The sequence below is a fragment of the Anoplophora glabripennis genome, unplaced genomic scaffold (assembly GCF_000390285.2).
Source record: "Anoplophora glabripennis isolate ALB-LARVAE unplaced genomic scaffold, Agla_2.0 scaffold21, whole genome shotgun sequence".
Lineage (NCBI taxonomy): Eukaryota > Metazoa > Arthropoda > Insecta > Coleoptera > Cerambycidae > Anoplophora > Anoplophora glabripennis.
In genome coordinates, this window is record NW_019416454.1 from 74,000 (window position 1) to 96,189 (window position 22,190).

General features: G+C 31.7%; 1 protein-coding gene across 1 annotated transcript; it reads left to right on the forward strand.

Moving 5' to 3' along the window:
* Nucleotides 1-268: 268 nt before the first annotated feature.
* Nucleotides 269-18,272, forward strand: LOC108906229 (toll-like receptor 13). Its single transcript, XM_018709444.1, has 2 exons — nt 269-457; nt 15,187-18,272. The coding sequence occupies exon 2, from the start codon at nt 15,220-15,222 to the stop codon at nt 17,812-17,814; it is 2,595 nt and encodes an 864-aa protein (XP_018564960.1). The 5' UTR covers nt 269-457; nt 15,187-15,219; the 3' UTR covers nt 17,815-18,272.
* The last annotated feature ends 3,918 nt before the right edge of the window (nt 18,273-22,190 follow it).

Consider the following 22,190-nt stretch of genomic DNA (forward strand, 5'->3'; position numbering starts at 1 on the left):
TACATACGATATCCTGTTTGCGAAATATATCCACCTAGATAATTAATTCAAAAGGCATAACACGGATCATATTCAATGCTATCCACGTAGTTAACATCTTTGGCAGACTTCGAGATCGAGGAGGAAGTTGAACCAAGGCGGTACGACGAACCAAATGCCGGGGAAGCTACCTTGGTGCCGTGAAATTATTTGTTTAAACAATCATTCTCGGCCCGTTTGTGCGCTAATTGGCAGCTGCGCAAAATTCAGTCGCTTTATTTTGAAACGTACAGGCGTTTGTCGTGCCTTAAAAATCTTTGCAAAGTTAGTTTTTTTCTGCGTATAAGTGTATTAATTTTCTAGATTTTGAAAATTCAGTGTTCAAGGATAGTATGTTTGATATGTGGTGCGGGAAAAAATTTTGGAAAGCCACTAGTGTTTTTATTTTCGATTTGAGGAATAACGTCTTATAATAAAGGTAACTACCATTTAAAAATATATTGCTGCCTATAAAAATAAAAAATATTCGGGGTAGTCAAGGTTTTAAATAGGAAAACCAGGTGATGGATTAAATAATTTTAAGCAAAAATATTCATAATAAAGTCGAAATTAATAAACATCACATTTTTTTAAATATCCCTGAGGACGTTTGACGTAGTTTGATGAAACCTGTTCGTTGATCTATCTAATAAAGATACACATTTGCTAATTTGACTTACAAGTACGTCAACCTGTGGGGGTGATGCAGGATGTCAGTATTTCTGAGTATTCTACAAATTTGATTAGAGTTTTTTTTTTATCAACAGCATTTCTAAGAAAAATAGAACATATCTTCTATTTTGTTCGAAGAACGAGCTGTTTTAGAGTTTTGATGTTTTTAAATTTAAAAACAGTCTTATCACACACTTCAGTAAATTCTGAGTAACTGCAAAACTGCTCATTAAAAAAAACAACGCGATAATTGATATTTTTGAGGTGGTTTTTGAACTTTTGACACATTACGTTGTAAAAGCAAAAAAAACCCACAGAATGTTTTTGTAGACAAAATAGTTTTAGAGTTATTTTCGATTTAGCTGACTGTGTGGTACCTAACCTGTTTATAAAATAAAACTGGTTGACATATTTGTAAGTCAATCTAACAAATAAGTCAGCAAACCAATTTTTTTCGATCGATTTCTAACATTTTTAGAGACATACAAAGTGTGTGATATTTATATCAACACCCTCTATTTTGAAAATAAAGTGTTCTGGGGACTACGTTCATTTGCAGATCTTTGCTTAAAATAATTTATTCTATTACCCGATGAACTTTCATAATTAAAAACTGAATCGCCCTGTATATTACCGTAGCTCTAAGAAGAAGTTACTTTAATTGTTTTTATATGTGTACAGGTGTACAGGTTTAGAATTATTTAATAGAAAATTGTAAACTACTGATAGATTCAAACCAAAATGAGGTTGCGCGATATTTTGTTAAAACTCTTCTAAAGATAGGTTTGAAATATTTTTACTAGTTCTTAAAATAACCAAACTGCAAGAGACATATTTTCCTTGTACTACTACTAAATAATTTTTAGGATGATTTAATGAAATTCAATTTCTAGGCGTATAAAATTCCAAATAAAATTAATAAATNGCTGAGATAAAATTTATAATATTTTTTCAATGTTAAAAATTTTGCTTCTTATACAGGGTGTAACAGAACTAACCCGCAATTTTTAGTGACGGATTGTACGTCATAAATTAACAAAAAAATTTCTATAAACATGTGCCCGGAAACCCTTCGTTCTCGTGATACAGGAAGTTAAAGTTTGAGAATTTTATTGTTATTGCCAAAAAAAGACTGGTGCGATTTTTTTCAAATTCGGTATATGGTTTTAATTTCTGATTTAAAGCTATTTCAAATTTGACCCATTATTATGTCACAATATTAAAGGCTTTCCAAAAATGATTTCTTCCTGCATGTTGCTAGATATAAACGATAAAATGTAGGTAATTTTTGTTTAAAGTGTCAGAACATCAAATTAATTAATAAATAAATTATTCAAATAACCACGTTATTTAGTATTATTTAGGTACAAGACTTTCCACGGCAGCTTTTTTGCAATATGAAATAAGTCACATATTTTCATTAATTTTGAACATCCTGTACATTGACAGCGAAAAATTTCAGAACATTTATTTTTAATAACTTTTTTGTTAATCTATGACGTAGATTCCCCCATTAAAGTTTAGTTACACCCTGTACAATAAATAACTGGGGGGGCAGCTGCTGGCAACGCTCTTGTATTGCACTATCGTGCCAAAAAAGAGTCATTGTAGTTCCAGTGCAAATATTATTGACGCCATTAACCGAAAAAAAGTATAATGCTTATAAAGCCAACTGGTTTGTAGTCATATGGTTTAAGAATATTTCTAATCTCATTTTGTGTGCTGTAGTGGGGATATTGCATATGTTTATGAATATATTTCTTCCTTGGCTGCTTTAGAGATTCTATTTATACATATTTTGAGGAGAATGTGCTAGAGATTATGTCAAATTCTATTAATAAACAATGAATCTTGTTAAGATAAGAAAGATAAATACCCAAAACAACGTTATAGCACTAAAACCTACTTTTACCTCACTACTTAAAATTGTAATGATTTCAGTAGGTACGGCCTTTGAGTATTTTAAAATATATTAATATATAACTGTAATATGTTTATGAACAAAGTTAAAACAATAAGTCAATAAGAGAAAAACTGAAAAGTGTGAAAATATATTTTTATGATTTTTATAAAAATTGTAAATTCTGACAAATAACGCAAGGCAAGACAATGTTCCACTGAAGATTGTAATTTTTTTATAACTTTCTTAGGTTTTGCTCAGTTAGTTTAATTCATTTTTTTTGGAAGATAAATCCTATTGGGCTTAATTTATGAACAAACTATGAAAATTAACGTTACAATCATATATTTTTTTATTCGGGTCTACTTTGTTTTGGTGTTGAAAGCTGAAAATCGTTTTTCGTTATAACTTTTTTGTTTTTCATTAAATTCGGATAATTTTTAGGTAGAAGCCACAAAATATATAATAGAGTAGAAGCTGTGTTACTTGAAGCTATTTCTACTACTCTGGTAGTCCGTAGACAGAGTGCCTTCTGCAGCCTTGGTTTCTAAAGAAAATATTTATATTTTTAATAAAAATTTACTTTCTTTTTTCTAAAAAAAAAAATTGTAGTCATTCTCGAAATTTTTAAATTTTTCAAAAATTGGATTTGCAGTGAATCTGAATTACGTTAAAATATAACACTCTGTATACTGTAATTGTATTGTTAACCATGTGCCGACATGGAACGTGATAATTTTTGACTTGAACTCTTGTGACGTCAGTATTAACAGCAAAACGTTATTTCATACGGTGATTTAAATAGTAAAATTAATTATAATTAGCAGTAGGTATGTTCTGTCTTTGTACGTTCCTCGGACAATACATTATTAATTTTTTCATTCAGCTACATGGCATTGGACATTTGCATATGAACCACACATCGTACTTTATGATGTGTATGTACGTGCATGGATATGCGTTTCGCCTGTTTTTTTTTGACACAGTCCAACATCTGGGAGATACTTACAAGAAGTGCCTATTTTTGCTGGCGGTTTGCTAGTGACGGTTAAAGTGATTTTCTTCGTTTATTGACTGAAGTCTTTCAAACACAAACACCGGCCTACTTCGTTAATTATTAAGCTAGAATAACTAACTGTATTTAAAATAGGTTTTTAATAGTAGAACGATATTTTATTAACTACCGTGGTTTCATTTACTCGAAATAATGCTGTTGACTATTACTTATACCTGTGTTATGTATTAGTACCTGGTGAATCAAAATTCAAACAGAGAAATAAAGGAATGTCTAACAGGAGACAATGGAGTGTCACATTTTTCATATTTTGACAATGAGTCAGACTTTGTTTTGGTAGCAAAGTGTGTTGACTTGTCAACACACTGTGTTTACATCACCGTTACAGCTTTGGAAACGATTTATGTTTTTTTATATATTTTAAATATCGATATACCTAATATAAAGGGTATCACAAACAAAAATGCCTTAGTTTTTTAGTCAACGCTCACTGAGACGTAGTGCCACAATTTAAAATTATTTTGGAAAGAGACATCTTTCTTTATTTGAATAAGATGTCCGAACATTTATAAAATAATGACATTGTGTTTCTCTTTCATATTGCCATAACTTTATTATTGGATGGTTTACCCTTTCTAATTTGCCATTTATTTTGGGATATTTTTTCTCTTATTAAAATTCAAGATTTCGAATAAAATTACTTTAATGAAATCACCAATTAAAATTAAAATATTTTAATAAATACAAAGTAGGCTAAAGCCAGCTTGCCTTGATATAAAAATATTAAATGCATTTGTACATGACAACAGGAAGAACAGTTATTCATATTATTGGTATAACCTCTCGCTGAGATAAAATTTATAATATTTTTTCAATGTTAAAAATTTTGCTTCTTATACAGGGTGTAACAGAACTAACCCGCAATTTTTAGTGACGGATTGTACATTATAAATTAACAAAAAAATTTCTATAAACATGTGTCCGAAAACCCTTCGTTCTCGTGATACAGGAAGTTAAAATTTGAGAATTTTATTTTTATTGCCATTACTTTTATTGATATTACTATTGTATTAGCTTAAAAAGGTTTTTAGCTTGTATTAGCTATTGTTTAAAATTTTTCCTGAGTACTGTTCTGAACGCTTTCAAAATATCTATGGGAAGAAGTTGTAACAGTACAGCACAAAATATCCAACACTTTTTTTATTTTTTTTAATCAATAATTTAAAAAGTACCTAATGAAAAAATAATACGAATTTATGAAATATTTATTATTTCTAATTAGTATTGTTAATAGTAGTAAAAAAATGTTGGATATTTTGTGCTGTATTGACTTTTATACTGTTATGACTTCCTTCAATAGATAGTATTTTGAAAGCGTTCGAGCCCTACTCAGAAAAAAATTTAAAAGATAGCTAAAGTCGATTACAATAGTAATATCATCCAATTCAGAATTAAAATTGACTTTAGATATTGTCATAAACATAGCAGCGCCGTATTTAAAAAAATTAACCTGATGATGGACCCTCGAAGACGAAACGTCGAATTGCAAAAATGTTGATGCCATTGGATAGAGCGAATGTAAATATGCAATTTATTATAAAATTCCTCTTCAAATAAAACCAGAAAAAAAATAAAACGATTTTGCAAAATTTCGGGTTTTTTCGGATATTTCCGGAACTACCCAGAATTTTAAAACTTTTTAAACGACATATTGTTAGGTATAAAAAAAACACAACTTTTTTTCTAATTTGAACCAACCCGTATCTCTTACTGTTTCCTAGATCCTAATGCTATCCGACCCATCCTTATCTTGGACACAGTGTATATTGCAAATAAAATTGCTCCTATGATGGAACCTTAAGATTCCATCATAATGGCCAACAACATGTAATTTAGAATTCCTATTATTGAAATGCATAAATAACCCTGGTAGCAAAATCTTGCACAAGACACTTATACAAGACTGCTGTGTACCTATTGCCGAAATCAGCATCAGGTTTACTGCAAGATTCATTGCTCAATTGTCTTGATCAAAGCTTTCAATGGATTTAACTCAGAGCACTTGAGCACAAAGGGGTAAATTAAAGCAAGTGACTATGTTACAGACATATTATACTTGACTTATACTAATTCACCCCTTTGGACTCAAGTACTTTTGGTTAAGTCTGGTGCAAGTATTGTAAAAGTATCTTGCATAAGAAACGATATAAATTTCAGCAATAGACACACAACAATCTGACACAATTTGCCTATTTCAAGCAAATTTGAAACAACTTGTATTAGAATTGCACACGATTGTGCTACCAGGGAAATCTACAATTGTCAGTTACTTTTGTTGTTGTTTAGTTACATTTTTTTAAATCTATTAGATGTGTATAGAAAACCGAAAAAATAAAAATTGAGAATAAGAATCATCATAAGAACTCATCGATTATTTCTTTATGATTTCTACGTAAACATATTTTCCTTCTTGCTGGGAAAGAAATAACAGTATAGAGGTATCCAAATTTGAAGAAATCATCTTGTTGACTACCCACCTAAGTTAAAAAATACATATAACTCAATTGTGACACAAATCTCTGATTGGTTTTAGGTGTTACAGGCAATAAAACTAACTGTATCTCAGTTCACATAAATATTCTTTAATTATCCACGCATAACAGTTCAGATGTTAGTCAACAATATTTACATACACAATGTGTTTATGAGGTTACAATCTACCTACCATGCAGGCGAGATTAATATAATTTTAATTTAATGAGTACGTTTATTAGGCATTTCTTAAGCCTTTTAATGATGTTTGTGTTTTTGAACTTATTGCAAAATATGAGGCGACTCGTTTAAAAAAAAATTTTGTTTTGCATCATATTTACATTACTTTGTCCTTGTTATTTTTATGATTTTAGAGAGGTTACTAGGAAATAATTTTTGTAATCCACTATTAGGGCTATTTTACATACCTAGTCAATGAAATTCATGAATTCATTCTTAAATTTATAGAAAATGTTAATATTACCAATCCAATTTACCAGTCCATTTATTTTAAGAGGAAAATATTGTACATAGAGCGAAAAATCAAGAATCTTTACCAGATAACACACGTACAAGTTTTGAAATAATTTTTCTATTTAAATATAAAAGTAGGAATTATATTTGGAATAGTAGAGGGGTGCAGTAGGGCAGAATTATATAATATTATAAAATGATCAGCAACTTCAGCGTCATCAGAAGACAACGTTGTTTTAAACAGGAATTCTACTGCTGCAATAAATGTTGAAAATTGTTCAAATTGCAATTTTAATTTTGTCTTTAATAAACATTTTTTAAAATTATTAGATTACTTACCGCCTACTGATCGGTAAGTAATCACTTTCGGATGGCTAATTTGTAAACGTCACTTACAAATGTCTCGACGAATTCAGTAAAGGTGTCAAATTACCTGAGCGTGAAAAATTTATTGTTTCAATCAAATGTAATTGCGTCTGACTATTGGAAACTGTTTCTAAAGCACTAGGAACAACGTTATTTTTTAATTTCTTCAACTTTATATTTTATAAAATAAAAATGTAATAAATTAAAGGCTTATATTTTATAATAGTTTAAAAAACTTTCACTTTATAGGAATTTTGTTGACTAATTTTCAAGTAGACTTTAAAATCCGATAATTTAATGAATACGTCGAATACTAATGCTTGTTTACACGTAGATCGTTCGTTTAGAAACTGTGAATTGCATTTTGTAACCCGTCATTACTTATGACGTCAAAGGGTTTCTCTTATGGAAGTTATGTGTGTGATGAAAATTTCTATCTACACACGTAATGATAAAAATAACTTCCTGCTTAAAAAAGCGCCCCACATATGTAGTCTGCTGAAATAAAATTACTACTGTTCAACACGTGTAGTTTATCCTGAACTAATTTCAGTTGTCACAGATAGGATAGATCATCTCCATGGAGGCGTATTAAATTTCCATATTTATACAGGGTGTAACTGTGAAGTTGTGAAGGTATTAAGCTAATTCAAATACATTCAAACAGTGTTCTTCTTTTACAACAATCTCGGTATGCAAAACATTTCTAACTTCATAGACAAGATTGTCCAACTGATAATATTGTGGGGAACAACTATTCTATGGGTCAGCATTTGACGATTTGGATATCTCTCATTATACGCTCTTGTTGCCGCAGCACACTTTTTGCGACATTCAAAATACACTTGTAGCATGTCCACAATATTCATCATTAGTAAAATTTGGCATAATTCTTGTTAATTTACACCCAAAAAGTATTTAGCTGATAACAGTGACAACTTACAGAAGAGTTAATTGTGACAACTGGCATGACAGCAGCACACTTAGTTTTTCTTTGATTGATTGCAATCATATACGGTGTGAGGTGAATGGTAATACATTTTATTTTTTTATTAATAAACGAAAAGTTTTAAAGGAAAATTGCTAGAGAGGTAAAAGTTTCTAAAAGAACCAGTTTATCTAATGCGTATTTTTGGATATCGAGTTTTTACGAAATATAAAAGTTATGGCAAAAAATGGCTTGAGGGGTGGTTATTTCAACCCCTTTCGAGGGGTTAAAATTTTCGAAAAATAGTTGAAAACTCGCATCTGTATTAGTAAACAACCTGTAAAAAATTTGTTATTTGTACCTCGTTCGGTTTTCAAATTACAGCCAATTTTCATAATTTTTTTGGAAACTTTGATGGCCCATATCTCTTCAGGGGTGAACATTTTACTAAGGCGATTTTTTGCAGATCGTGTTCTTTTGAAATGTAGATTCACTGGTATCATTTATGCTACTCCATTCAAAAACACCCTGTATAGTATTAATTCCAATAGGTTTGGAGATTATTCAATATGCAACAAATACTTCTTTTGAAATTTTTCCTAGATTATGCAGCATCATTCACCAGTTTCAATACTGTTGACACTATTTAAAAATAATTATGTATGATATATTCAGACATTGCTAATTGATGGTATTTCAAGTCACTCTATGACAATAGCAGAGAAAAACAAGAATCATTGATATGTAAATGGTATACCTGTTTGTCTAAGGGGTAATGGTATTTTTCCCAGTAAATGAAATAATATTTAACTATCCAATATTTACAAAGCAAATTGGATATTGGATATTTCTTCGAAAATATTTGACGCTAATACCAGTTAAAAAATATTCCACTGTTCTATGAAAGGCTATTGAATTGGTTGAAAAATATTTCGTCGACATAAACTGACGTTAAGAGTAAAAAAAACTTTCAGTTATTTCTTCATAGGTATGTACAGTCTTCCCAAGTCCATGTCATGACTTCAAAAGGGTGCCCTGGAACCATTTTCATTCCAAAAGCTACACAAAGATACAGTTTGTTGAAATTTCAAGAAAAATGTTTCATTTATTAGAATATCTATGACGATTATTTGAAGTCAAACAATGTTTTTAGACACCAGAAATCTAGGTATACTAGAATTTCTCCTCCATCGAGAATTTAGAAATTTAATTGGTAATACCAACAAAAAAATCTTTTCCATTTTATGAGCCATTATTACATTGGTAATAAAAAACGACACAGGTTTGTATCGAATGCAATAAGTAGGTACCGTTTGTCTAGAATCACAAACAAAATAGTTGCATTAAAATATCGCTATATACATTTAAAAAAATGCATGTCAAAGTAATAAAACGCGCTATAAAATTGGTCAGTTATATTAAACAAACTGTCCATCCTATGTTGAACCGGAGTAAAGAAATCGTTTCGTCGTTTTAACGACTCTTAAGAGGGGAGCGAGAACAACATACCTGTACTCAAAACATTAAAATAAATAGTGTTAATTACATTGCCTTGTGAAATTATGTATTTGTTTCGCAATATGTTATGAAAGTTGTAATTTTTCGCCTAACGGTATGCTTTTAATAACAGTGTAATAAATGTTATCGCAACCGTCTTGTTTAGCGGCCTTTTTGTCGATGGATTTTCTTATAAGTGGGCTAGATTTGCGAATTAAATAATATACCTCTATTGCGCTGTGAAAGTTTAAAAATTCATTTAAATCTTAAAAGATTAATGTTTAAATTCAATCCGAGTGTAAAATAGTAATTGAAAATACATTTCAGGGACGTCTTTTCTATAGCTGTAGTTTGAGGAGGCAAGAAATTAAATATTAATAGCAGATGTTTTGTGTGAGTTTCTAATAAATGTATAACAAAATGATTATTAAAAATTTAAAATTATTAAACCTTGGGAGTCTTTTAATTTATGTAAAAACACTACACAAAAGTAAAATTTTCCTTATTAATTTTCGGTTGTTCTTTTGTCATTTATGATTCTGACAATTTTTAGTAGGTCATGGTCATGCTCTTTAGGGTATCAACGGGGTGGAATTCCTTTTCCTCTTAACGTTCTGGACATTCGACCATTTTTAAATATTGAGGGAGTTGTACGAGAAAGAGGGATTAGAGAAAAATATCACAACATGTCTTTCAAAGCATAGTCAGGACTAATAATATTTTCATTGACAGAGAAATAATTTTTAACGAAAGTTGATTTTTTGAATTTAACCAAGTTTTGAATTTATGGCTTTTGAGCGATTTCGAAGGATTTTTGTTAATAAAATTTTCAATAAAAAATGCTTGGTACGAGTTTCCTATTTTTATCACTTAAGATGCTTGACATTGATTGTTGAAACTTGGGCTACGACTTAATTATGACCAAAAATTTATTGAGGTACACAAGTTTGACTACCAGTGGCGGAGATACCGGGAAACGCCATCACTAACAACCTTAGAATTTCGACACAACTGAGTGTTTTAGAAATTGAATAAATACATTTAATTTCGGTTGGTATTTCCGATAAATAAAATATCTTCCATTTTATGCGAAAACCTAGCTATCTTTAGTTAACATTTTATCAAAAATATTTCCAAAAGTATTCTCACAAAAAAATACAGGAATATTTTGTTAGAAATACAATTTTATATACAATCTAACCATCATAAATTGTTGGTATAGCAATTTTTTATTTTTAAGGAGGTTACTGACTCGGAAAACAAAAAATTCTCACACCAACAGCTTTTTTGGATTTTCCTAATAACATAGCATTTAAAATTATATTTTCAACAAATGCATAGTAAGTACTGAAGTTATTTTTGATATATTCAAATAGTCGTAATCTTATTCTAAATTTAAACATTAATGATAACTGAGAAATGGCTCCTTTTTCGTATAAAATGAAAGATCTTTTTTTTTCTTAGAAATGCCAACACAAATTAAACCTTTTTTCACATCTCTCACAAGAATTATTTATATTTTAAATGTTTTTCACCTTGAATTTGTCATTTATTTTATTTTCAGTTTATCTTTTCATATTCGTCTTTCTATTCGTTGAAGACGACATATATGGTGTAAGTCCATGTAGAAAAATATTACTGTTAAATAATATTGTATAGAAAAAGTGAATTGTATTAATTTAAGTTGTTGATGAGTCGGTAACAAGTAGTCAAAACACCTGATACCTGCTTATTTTTTGTAGTTAAAATTCCTAACTTAGGTACACAAAATAACGCGTAAGATGTTATGTTTAATATTTGGTTTAAACACATCTGGCATCTCACAAATTAGATTTGCTTAAGTTATAAATAAATAATCTTCACCTAAGCATTTCAAGGTTCTGCCGCGGATTATCTTAATATAAATTATGTTTACTTATTATGTAATGTGTCAAACGATGCTTCACAATACGTGTAACTGTTATGAATGCTATAAAAGATCGGAATATTTTTAGAACATGCCATTCCAAATGTTAAATAAAAGAAATAAGTAGGCTTGCCTTAATAGTTATAGTATTTCATTAAAACATTGAACTAATGTAAAATATTTCTTCTGAGGAAGTCCATCTCTGTTAGCATTAATTTTCTTTTATTGACTTTGCTTACATCCCATATTTCCCCACCGTATATCATAACACACTGGACAATAGTTTTGTAAATACGCATTTTAGTTTCTTTCCTCATGTCCTTTTCCCATAAAACGGAATTAAGTGCTCCAATATGCCTTTATTTATTATTTCTTGGATCTCGTCCTCGCTTTAGTCCCTTGTTTGTTGAATAACATTCGGAAGTTACATTTTTCGACGCCTTTTCTCTTCATCCTCTGCAATCACCACTTTGTTATGGTTGGTTCATAAAAAAGTATTAGTCCTAACTTAGCCTTAACTTAACCTTAATCTTAGTCCTAAAAATTTAAATGTACAAAATGTAATGTATAGGACTAGGGCACGGTTAAGATTTTTATAAACCGATTCATTACATTCTGTACATTTAAATTTTTAGGACTAAGATTAAGGTTAAGTAACGGGTAAGTTAGGACAAATACTTTTTTATAAACCAAACATTATCAGTAAAATAGACTATAAGGTTCGGTACTTTGAGTCTCCGTTAAGCCTTGCTTAATCAAATGATTAGACTATACATATTCTTTTTCATTTTATAAATGTATATTCACAGTCTAATCGCCTGATTAGTTAATCAAGTCTTATCCGAGACTCGAAGTACCGGACTTAAAAATATTAAAATTTATTGTTATTTATCTTGCAATAATTGAAAGAGGTGCACAGAATTGTTGGCCTTCTTGACAATTTCAATTAAGCACTTTTTTTTAAATATTGTGATAAACGTTCTAAAATTATCACTGTTATTTGAAGAACTAGTTACCGTCCATTAGGTACATTTTGTTACAATATTGAATATGTAAATGTTGTGATAAATGATAAAAAATATTTTATTTAAAGATGCGAAATTAAAATCTGACGTAAATGATTTCTTGGAAATTCTAATGGCCGATAATGATGGTATATTGATTTGAGTCCTTATCACGCTTATGTGAAAAAAATGTGACTTTAATGGAATTCAGCAACGTTATCCTCCCTATTGGAAAACTTTTTTAGCATATGACTTACGTAATACATAGATTAGTAGTTGATATTTCTCACAGGTAAATGTCATATTTTAATCTGGCAATTAGTAAGATTTTATTTGATTTATTAACAACTAATGAAACTTTTTATATATCTTTTATATAAATTTAGTATCAAGTTTAGATTCGTTTTAAATAAATTTAATTAAATGATGTTATAGATTTAAAAAAATATATATTTGCAGGTGCGCCATCTAATTGCATCCTCATTTTTCTCAATATATTTAAAGAGACGTCATCAAGAAGAACCCAAACCAATTCAGTAAAGACCTCGATAAAGACACGTGGATACATCTTACAAAAAAAATCGATAAAAAACGAAATGGCATAAATATCTCCAATACCGTTAGAGATAGGTATAGGGAACCTATACACAGTTTGAAAGAGTTTTAAATATACCAACCCCCAAAGTAAAAATATACTGGGTGTTCCATTTAAAATAACCAAGTTATTGCTGTTTAAAGTTGAGAGAAGTATTCAGCAGTTTTTTGAACACCCTGTATAATACTAAGTGACGACAAATATAACAATTTATAACTTCAAGGATCTAAAATAGACCCTCCAAAGTTGCTTCCTTAAAATTATTATTTTATTGCTAGTATTAAATTTCTACGCTATGCTTGCATTTTCACTAAAGTTGAAATATCTCACAAACTATAAGTCCTAGGTATGCAGAACCTTTAATAAAGTTCACCTATTTTTTTACGGTGCTTTCAAATATACAGTAAAATATAGGGTGTTCCATTTAAAAAAACAACTTTGATATGGTACGCTTTTCCTGGACACCCTGTATATTTCAAAATATTTTTAAAATGTAGCCGTAATCAACCTACACATACCCACCTAAACAGGTTTCTATAACATTTGCCGTTTGGTCACTAGCGACCGAGGCGTTACTGGTGGCCCACCCTGTATAAATGTCCTTAAATGTCCAGACATGTGTTGAAAAGTGTCTGGACAGACTGAAAATGTTTAGACATTTATCACATCTGTTCAGACTTCTTTCAGATTTACAATTACCGCCATTTTCAGCTAACTGAGCTAACTTAAAAATCCTAAAATCTTCAAATTAACAGAGCTAATATTGAATCGTGAAAAAAAGCCCAATGTCCACATGCGAAGTGTTTGTTTAAGCTTTCTGAAATTGTCATAATTTTCAAGACTTATGTCTTGAATTATTTTCATATTTTTAGACTTATGTCTAAAAATATGAAAATTCACAAAATTTCGATAAAAATATCGATGAACACGAATTTAGACCCGCCGAAAACGCTGGTTATGTTAGTGTTCTATAATTTGGTAGGAATCGAACATAAAAGTAGAATCCTTGCACCACAATTTAATATCGGAATATTAGACATACATTAACTTAATTTACCATAAATCCATTATATTAAGTAGATTAAAAAGAAATACAATTTAATATTGAGGTATTGAGGCTATAATCTTGTCCCTGAAAATGTTTTCATATAAATTTAAATAGATTTTGGCATTGTTAAATGTAATACTACAGTACATATATTGTGGTGCCTTCAGAACCACAGAATGTAGTAATTCCTAAGCTTCTCTTTCTCTATGATATCATGTCAAGAGAGGCAGTTTTTAAAATTATTTTTGTGTGTGTATAGTTTAGTAGAGTAAGTTTTTTTGTCATAAATATTAGGTAGGTAGATTTTCTAAAGAACTGTAAAAAGTCATTTTTTTCACTATTTTCAAATTGATGTAAATGATGAAAAGAAAAAAATTCCTGCGAAAACCATGTATTCAAATAAATTTTGAAAACTATATCAAATGTTTATTTGTTATATTTATATTTATTTATGTTATATCATATTTATTTTATGCTTTTCTAAAACGATTCAAAAATTTATTTCACCGATAATCTATTCAAGTCAATTTAAATTTAATGTTTAAGAAATGTTTTATTGAAGCATTGCAAAAATGCAAAAAATATATATTTCAATTATTTACAATTTAGGTATTATTGAAATGTTTCTTAGTTCTTACATATTTCATGTTTACTGGGACATTAGCTGTGACTGTCACATTTATAGAAAATCAATACAGTTCTACAAATAGTTATGGCCAATTTTTACAATAATTGTTTATACGATTGAAGATAAAACGTAAAAACTCTCTGTACTGCACACATGGGTCATGGCATGGGGCTTTTAAAGATAGTCTGTTGTCTCGTTTTAGCAGTTCCTACAATAGAGAATGACATTTATACATAACTATTACCTATATCTTGCACAGTGTCAGTGCAGAAAAGTTTATTGGAACAAGATCAGTTTAGCAAAATTGGCAATCTTAATGTTTTTAGATATTTCTTAAGACTACGTACGATTTCATACCACTTTTCTAGTAACAAATTTAACATATTTTTCTGAAATATTCAATATTTGATGAAAGGTATCCGATGTGTCATTACTTTCGTCAGTTCACATTTTAGAATACACAGAAGCGACAAAAAAATACTAAAAAAAACAAATTCGTTGACATTGACAGACTTTTTTAATGTTAACAATATCAATTTTTTTAATTAGATATGTAAACATCTCTATAATGTGTATTTTTTTAACAATAATTTTTAATTTCAGGAGTAGAAGTCATGTCTCTTGGAACCAAGAAATATGCTGCTTTCGCCAATCCTGCCAGCGATTCTAATCTTCCTTCCTGCAACCCAGACTTTCGAACCATGTGATGGAATTTTCTGTCCGCCCCTAGTATCCAGGCCGAAAATTTCTATCGAAAACGAAGGTCCTGCTCCAATCTTCCTAGGGAGAGATGCTGAAAGTGGGTGCCTATGCCGAGAATACCCCAATGTGTACGTAGTCTGCTTCGGCAGACTGCTCTGTCAACGAGTACCTTTGGAACTAAACGTCACCACCCCCCTTTTGAAATTAACTGGTACCCATGTAGTGGAGTTGAAGCCAGGTGATTTCCGCTCTTTACCTCATCTTGAAGCCCTACAACTGGATGGCAATTATAACTTAACGACGATACTGCCCGGCACTTTCAACTCCAACTTGACCAAACTGACTAATCTTTCTATTTCCTTCAATCCCGTGCTGAAAACTCTCCATCCCAGATCTTTCGAGGGCCTAGTCAATTTAAAGACTTTGTATCTTATTAAGAACGGATTTGAAAGCATTTACGACGTGTCACAGTCTTTGTCCTTGCAAATCCTTCCAAATTTATTCAAGTTGTCCCTCAATGAAAACTACTTCAAGAACATTTCCAGTGACGATTTCAGTCCAATGGAGAATTCCTCATTGAAGGAACTAGGCCTAGTCCTTTGCAGGTTGGAACACATGCATCCAGACTGTTTTACTCCCTTAAAGAACTTGGAAGCTTTGCGCTTGGGAGAGAACAACTTCAATACTACAGTTATCACTGCTGTCATCTCAAGAACTGTAAAATTAGGTGTGCCACTGAAGCAACTCAATTTGTACTCGGTAGGATTCAGGAAAAACCCTCCTAGGAAGCTTATGGAAGTTATAGCCAATTCAAACATCAGCCACTTGAACTTAGCTCGTAACCAGTTCGAAGTTATTTCCAAAGATACTTTTCCATATATGCCTAACCTACAATTACTGGATTTAAGGGAAGTCTTAGCTCTGACGGCCGAAGCTGGAGCTTTCTACAACCTGCCAAACTTAAAAACCCTTCTGTTGAGTGAAAATAAGTTCCAATCTGTTCCACAGGATGCAATACCAAGCAACCTCACTTACTTAGATCTGCAACAGAACTCTGGAAATTTATTTTACCCCTCATATTTTTGTATAAAGAGTGGGAAGTTTGTCAATTTGACTCAATTGGCCTACCTGAACCTGAACTTTAATAGGCTCAATAATCTCTTCAACACGAGCTTTGTAGGGTTGGAAAATCTTCGTGTTCTAGGCTTGAAGAATGGAACGATCTATCACATCCACAATGATTCCTTCGTTCCTTTAACAAATCTGCAATTCTTGAACCTGGAAAACAATTACTTTGTGACTAATAACTACCCAGTTGGAATCGAAATAAACACCTTCAGAGGTCTGGAAAATTTGAAGATTTTGCTTTTGGGAGGTTGCGGAATTACTTATTTCTCCATGAATGGGAATCCTTTCGTCCATCTGAAAAACTTGGAACACTTGGGATTGGAAAGGAATGAAATTAAAAGCATTGCCCCCACAGTTTTCCTTCCATTAGTGAGGTTAGGGACCATAGACCTGTCAGACAATAAACTTCTCGCCTGGCAAGATAGAATCTTTAGTAAGAATTCCCATTTGAAGACTGTGATTATGAATAGAAATAGATTTAGTTTAGTGAGCGAAGCTATGTTGGATGATTTTTCTAATATAACGGATCTAGAACTAGAAATGAATCCGTTTTCCTGTGATTGTGAAAGTTACCACTTATTCCACGAGTGGTATCGACAGCACCCTACACATAGAGAAATTGATAGTTCAAATATAAATGCGTTTTGTGCCTTCCCGGAGTCTGCACAAAATTATTCCCTGGCAGAATATTTTGATAGCGTCCGTAATGGTACCATCGTTTGTGCTCCAAGAAGAATTTCGAAACTGATTGTCGTACTGCCCCTAGTGTTATTATTGTTAATTTTTATATTCCTAGCCATCGTCATGTATTACTACCGTTGGCATATACGGTACTGGGTCTTCCTAACCAGGCTCTACCTCAGCAGGAAAGGAAAGATTAAGCCGAATCCTGAGAAAAAGGGTTACAATAACTATATCTATGATGCCTTTGTCTCGTACAGCAACGAAGACAGGAATTTTGTAGTGAGACTGGTGTCGATGTTAGAAAACTATGACCCCTTTTTGAAGCTCTGCGTCTACGACAGGGACTTCCAGATCGGAGCCATGATATCGGAGAGCGTCTTGGAAAGCGTGGCGAAGAGTCGAAGGACTTTATTGATTATCAGCGACAATTATGCCAAGTCTCAGTGGTGTCGGTGGGAGAGCCAAATAGCGGAACACCACAGGTTGTTCTTTGAGGATCAGAACGGAGAGTACGTCGATGATACGTTGGTCCTGATCAAGTTGGGGCCGGTTAGCGGGAATCATTTGACGCCCACGTTGCGGTACTTGTTGAAGACGAGGATTTATCTGCAGTGGGAGCTGGAAGAGAAGAAGCAGAAGATGTTCTGGGATAAGTTGAGGAATGCCCTGGCGCCGCCCAAACATGAACAAGTTGTTCTGGAGAATACTCGGATGTAGTCAGTTCCTATTTTTTAGTTACGAATACTCGCAGTGTGTTCAGAGAGTGTCTTAACGTTATTTGAAAACTCGATCTCTATAGGGCGAGTTAATTTTGGCACTTTCGAGGACATACACAAAAATTGTTTTTTGTAAAAAAAATATATTTGAGGTAATGATATTGTGAGAAACAACTACTCTGCTGGTTACATGCTGTTTATCAGTTCTAATCGATATGAGATGACCAATGAACCAGTTAGCTATTTGGATATCTAGGTATTTACTGACATGTTTTGAATGGGTCGAATATAATCTACAAAATATATGTAATACCTTAAATATCATTGCTATTCGATGCCTACTGGCAGAGAGTGACCTACTAATCTGTAATACCAGCAAGTATTAAGTAATACTGCAATTTAATATATTATATACAGGGTGATTCAGAACTTATTAAAAAAAATCTGACCTTACACAAGGGAAAGCATGAAGTCGGCGACCGGCACGGCGGCAAAGCGTAATAAAAAATGAACGGATAAAAATTGAAAGAATTTCTTTTTCAAGGAAAGAAAAATAAATAAAATTTTATAACACCTATTTTAGCAAATTCAAGTGCTTTTGCCGCTATTATTATTAATTAATAAAATTAATTTGTGGTTTTAATTGTTGAGATGTAAACATATATGGGCCCGTCTTACCCAGTTTCTACGAACTAACACAAATATTGTCTTGTTTGACTATAAATTAAAACGATATTCATCAACTCCGAGTTGCTATTCACATAAGCCATTTTTAACACTTGAAAAACTATTGTAAACACTATCGCATTGACGATTGTAAAATCGGATTTCAGTATTCGGAATCACCTGGGGTCATGTATGCGAATGACGCTAGATACTACAGTAGCTCAGCGATGTAATGGTTGAAAATAGTACAGCTTCAATAATTTTTTTCTCGGAAATGAGTGTAGAAAAAATTTTTTTTACGATATTTACTCCATTTTTCATGATGCATCTATTTCCAAATTTTTAGGTTTTATATAAATATACCAAATATACCTTTTAGGTTATATTTCACCCACATTGTCACATTGAAACATGTCAATTAAATGTCAGTGCTACTTAATAATGCCTACTCACACAATGCTTTGTACCTACTGAATAAAGTGACCTACACTGTAGGTGCTATGAGGGCATGATTACAGTAGACGAAATAAACTTTTAAACTAATGATATTGTGGGAAACAACTACTCCACAGGCTATATACGAGCCCAGGCTCATAATAGTTCGGCCGGTAATAATTTGAAACTATATTTTTGAAGATAATATTAAACTTAAAACAAAGGTGCAAAATTTAATCAAAACTATTACAACTATATTCTAAACTATACTTTTAAGTAGCTGAAACTGAAAATTATAATTAAATTACGTAAAGAAACAAATCAGTATAACCAAAAATGTATTTCACGTGGTGGGTCATAATAGTTCGGCCAAAACCTAATATTGCGTTACGTCGCCTTTATTAGCAATAACCGCCTTAATTCTACTGGGCATTGTATCCACAAGTCGTGCACACTCTTCTGGTGGAATATTATTCCATACATTTTGCAAAGTAGCTTTTAATTCGGGTACTGTCCGCGCTGGATTTTTTCGAAGTTGCTTCTTCATGTTGTGCCAAAGTGTCTCGATTGGAGACAAATCTGGACTAGAAGACGTCCATTTTAGAACAGGAATGTTATGTTCTTGAAACCACGTCTTCACAGTTTTCGCAGTATGGCAAGGTGCACCATCCTGTTGGAACATGAAGTCACCGTCATCGGCTGCACATTGCGCGATAGATGGTAAAAAACTTGCTTCCAATATCTCCTTATATTTTTGGGCGTTAACAATTCCATCGATGAAGTGTAATTTGCCCACTCCTTTTGCAGACATACAACCCCATATCATGACTGATGCTGGGAACTTTACTTTTTTTACTAGACAGTCATTATGGAATGCTTCGCTGGATGTTCGTAACACCCTTTTACGGGAGTCGCCCACACAAACATCAAACTTGGACTCATCACTCCAAATTATATTGTACCACTGTCTTTGAGTCCAGTTCTGATGTTCCCGAGCCCACTTTAGTCTGTTGCGTTTTTGTAAAGTTGTCAGTAGTGGCTTTTCTTTTGCCTGTTAAAAAAAAATTGGATGCCAACAGTTTCACCAAAAAAAAAACGAATAAATTTTACCTTATAAAATTTGTATCCTATTTTTCTAATAGTCCTTTTAGTTGTAGACAACGAAATATCCTTGGCTATACTTTCTCTCCATAAAACAGTTATCTCTTTAGTGTTAGATCTCCGATTTGTTTTCACAATTCTCCGTAAAGCTCTTTTATTTGCTTCTGTAATTGTAGATGGTCGGCCGGTTTTAATTTTTTGATCAACTCCATTAGTAGTTTTATATAAATTGATAATGTCTTGAACGGTAGAACGCGGCACAGAATGAGAAACTGAAATTCGACGTGCCGAAATACCTTTCTTATGGGCATTAATGATGGACAAACGAAAATCTTTACTTAAGGGCTTACCACGAGGCATTATGCTTTAAATATGATTTGAAACTAATACTGACAGCTGTCTTGTTGATATATTTCATAATTGCTTTGTTTTAACTAGTCAGCTCGATTTCATGGCAATTACGATAAGCGGCCGAACTATTATGACCTACCACGTGAAATACATTTTTTGTTATACTGATTTGTTTCTTTACGTAATTTAATTATAATTTTCAGTTTCAGCTACTTAAAAGTATAGTTTTGAATATAGTTGTAATAGTTTTGATTAAATTTTGCACCTTTGTTTTAAGTTTAATATTATCTTCAAAAATATAGTTACAAATTATTACCGGCCGAACTATTATGAGCCTGGGCTCGTAAGTAAAAACCTAAGATTATTAATCAGGAGTATCGCCAGTTTCGAATTTGTTAGTAGTCATCGATATGCTGTAGGTGAAACATCAACGAATAATTGAACTATTTGTATGTCTATCTAGATATTTTGAGTGTTGGTGAGATATAACCTATAAAATATACTGACGGCAACTAATGAGTTCGGTATGTGCATGGCTTATATCTGGCAAATAATTTGGGTTATAACATAACTGAAAAAGTGTAAATTATAAAAAAATATGACGTATGCCACTGGTTTCTATGCCTAGAATTGTATAGTCTCTCTAGAAAATAGAAATTCAAAAATCTTTGTAAAATACAAGATACCCTCAAAAGACGTCAAAATTAACAATTAACACATCCTGTACGTGGTCAAGTTTTTTTGAACACTCGGTATATAGAATATTGTTTTGTTTATAAACCAGTTTATTTATTATATACGTTAGTACGTTACATAGCATTATTTTATGTAGAAAAGATTTATTATAGATTCTATTTTCCTGTAGCTTTTCACATTTTTATATGTATTAACAGTAGACTGATTAATGATAGAAAATAAAGGATTGTTTAAAATGTTGCATTATTTTTTAAAACTATTTTATTCTGACGACAACTTTAAATGAAACCACAGATAAGGGCCTGGACATCAAGAAAATTTAATGTTAAAATTTTCAGTTTCTTTAATATTTATGCAAAATTTCGACAATTACGAGGAAATCTTGATGAAAATATTGGAAGCAGTTCGAATGTTTATTTAGGAAAAAAAACCATACCCCCCCTCTGGCAAAAGAGTTACTAAGGTTTATTTTTCTGTTTACTAGAGCTGGGTCGCTCATGAACGACTCGCACGAATGTGCCGGCACATAATCTTGTGCCGTGAACGAACGACTCGCAACGAAGGAGCTAATCGTTCATCGTTCATACCGGCACCAAATCTGTGACCGGCACTGAGCGAGCAATGAACATTGAACATTGAACGAGCCGAGAGCCGAGCTCGATTGTTCCACTCCAGCTCCAGAGTCAGAGGTAAATACCACGACCCACGATTGGACTACATACTACATATGTGTATGTGTGAATTCTCCATATAACGTTGACTGATTATCACGACAGAAATATAATTTAGGAATAAGTGAGCCGCAAATGTAAAAATAAATGTTTATTATTAGAATACTGTAGAATATTTTAATAGGACATATAATTGTTTAAAACTGCAATAAATTATTATCAAGATATTAAAAATAGAATAAAGTTTATTTCTCCTAGTCATAAATAAACGGAAAAATTATTAAATTAACAAAATCATCTCAAATGCAGTTATAGGTAATAGTTAAAAAATGTTTGCAAATTATGTAGATACCTATTACAAATTATAATTTAAAAATATGATTTGGGAGACTTTTTCACCTTGTAAACTACTTCATTTAGCAGTAACAATTTGCCCTGCTTTGGAAAAAATCCTCAC

Bases quoted from the DNA above. Each gene is read 5' to 3' on its own strand.
- LOC108906229 (XM_018709444.1), top strand. From the start codon at position 15,220: ATGCTGCTTTCGCCAATCCTGCCAGCGATTCTAATCTTCCTTCCTGCA.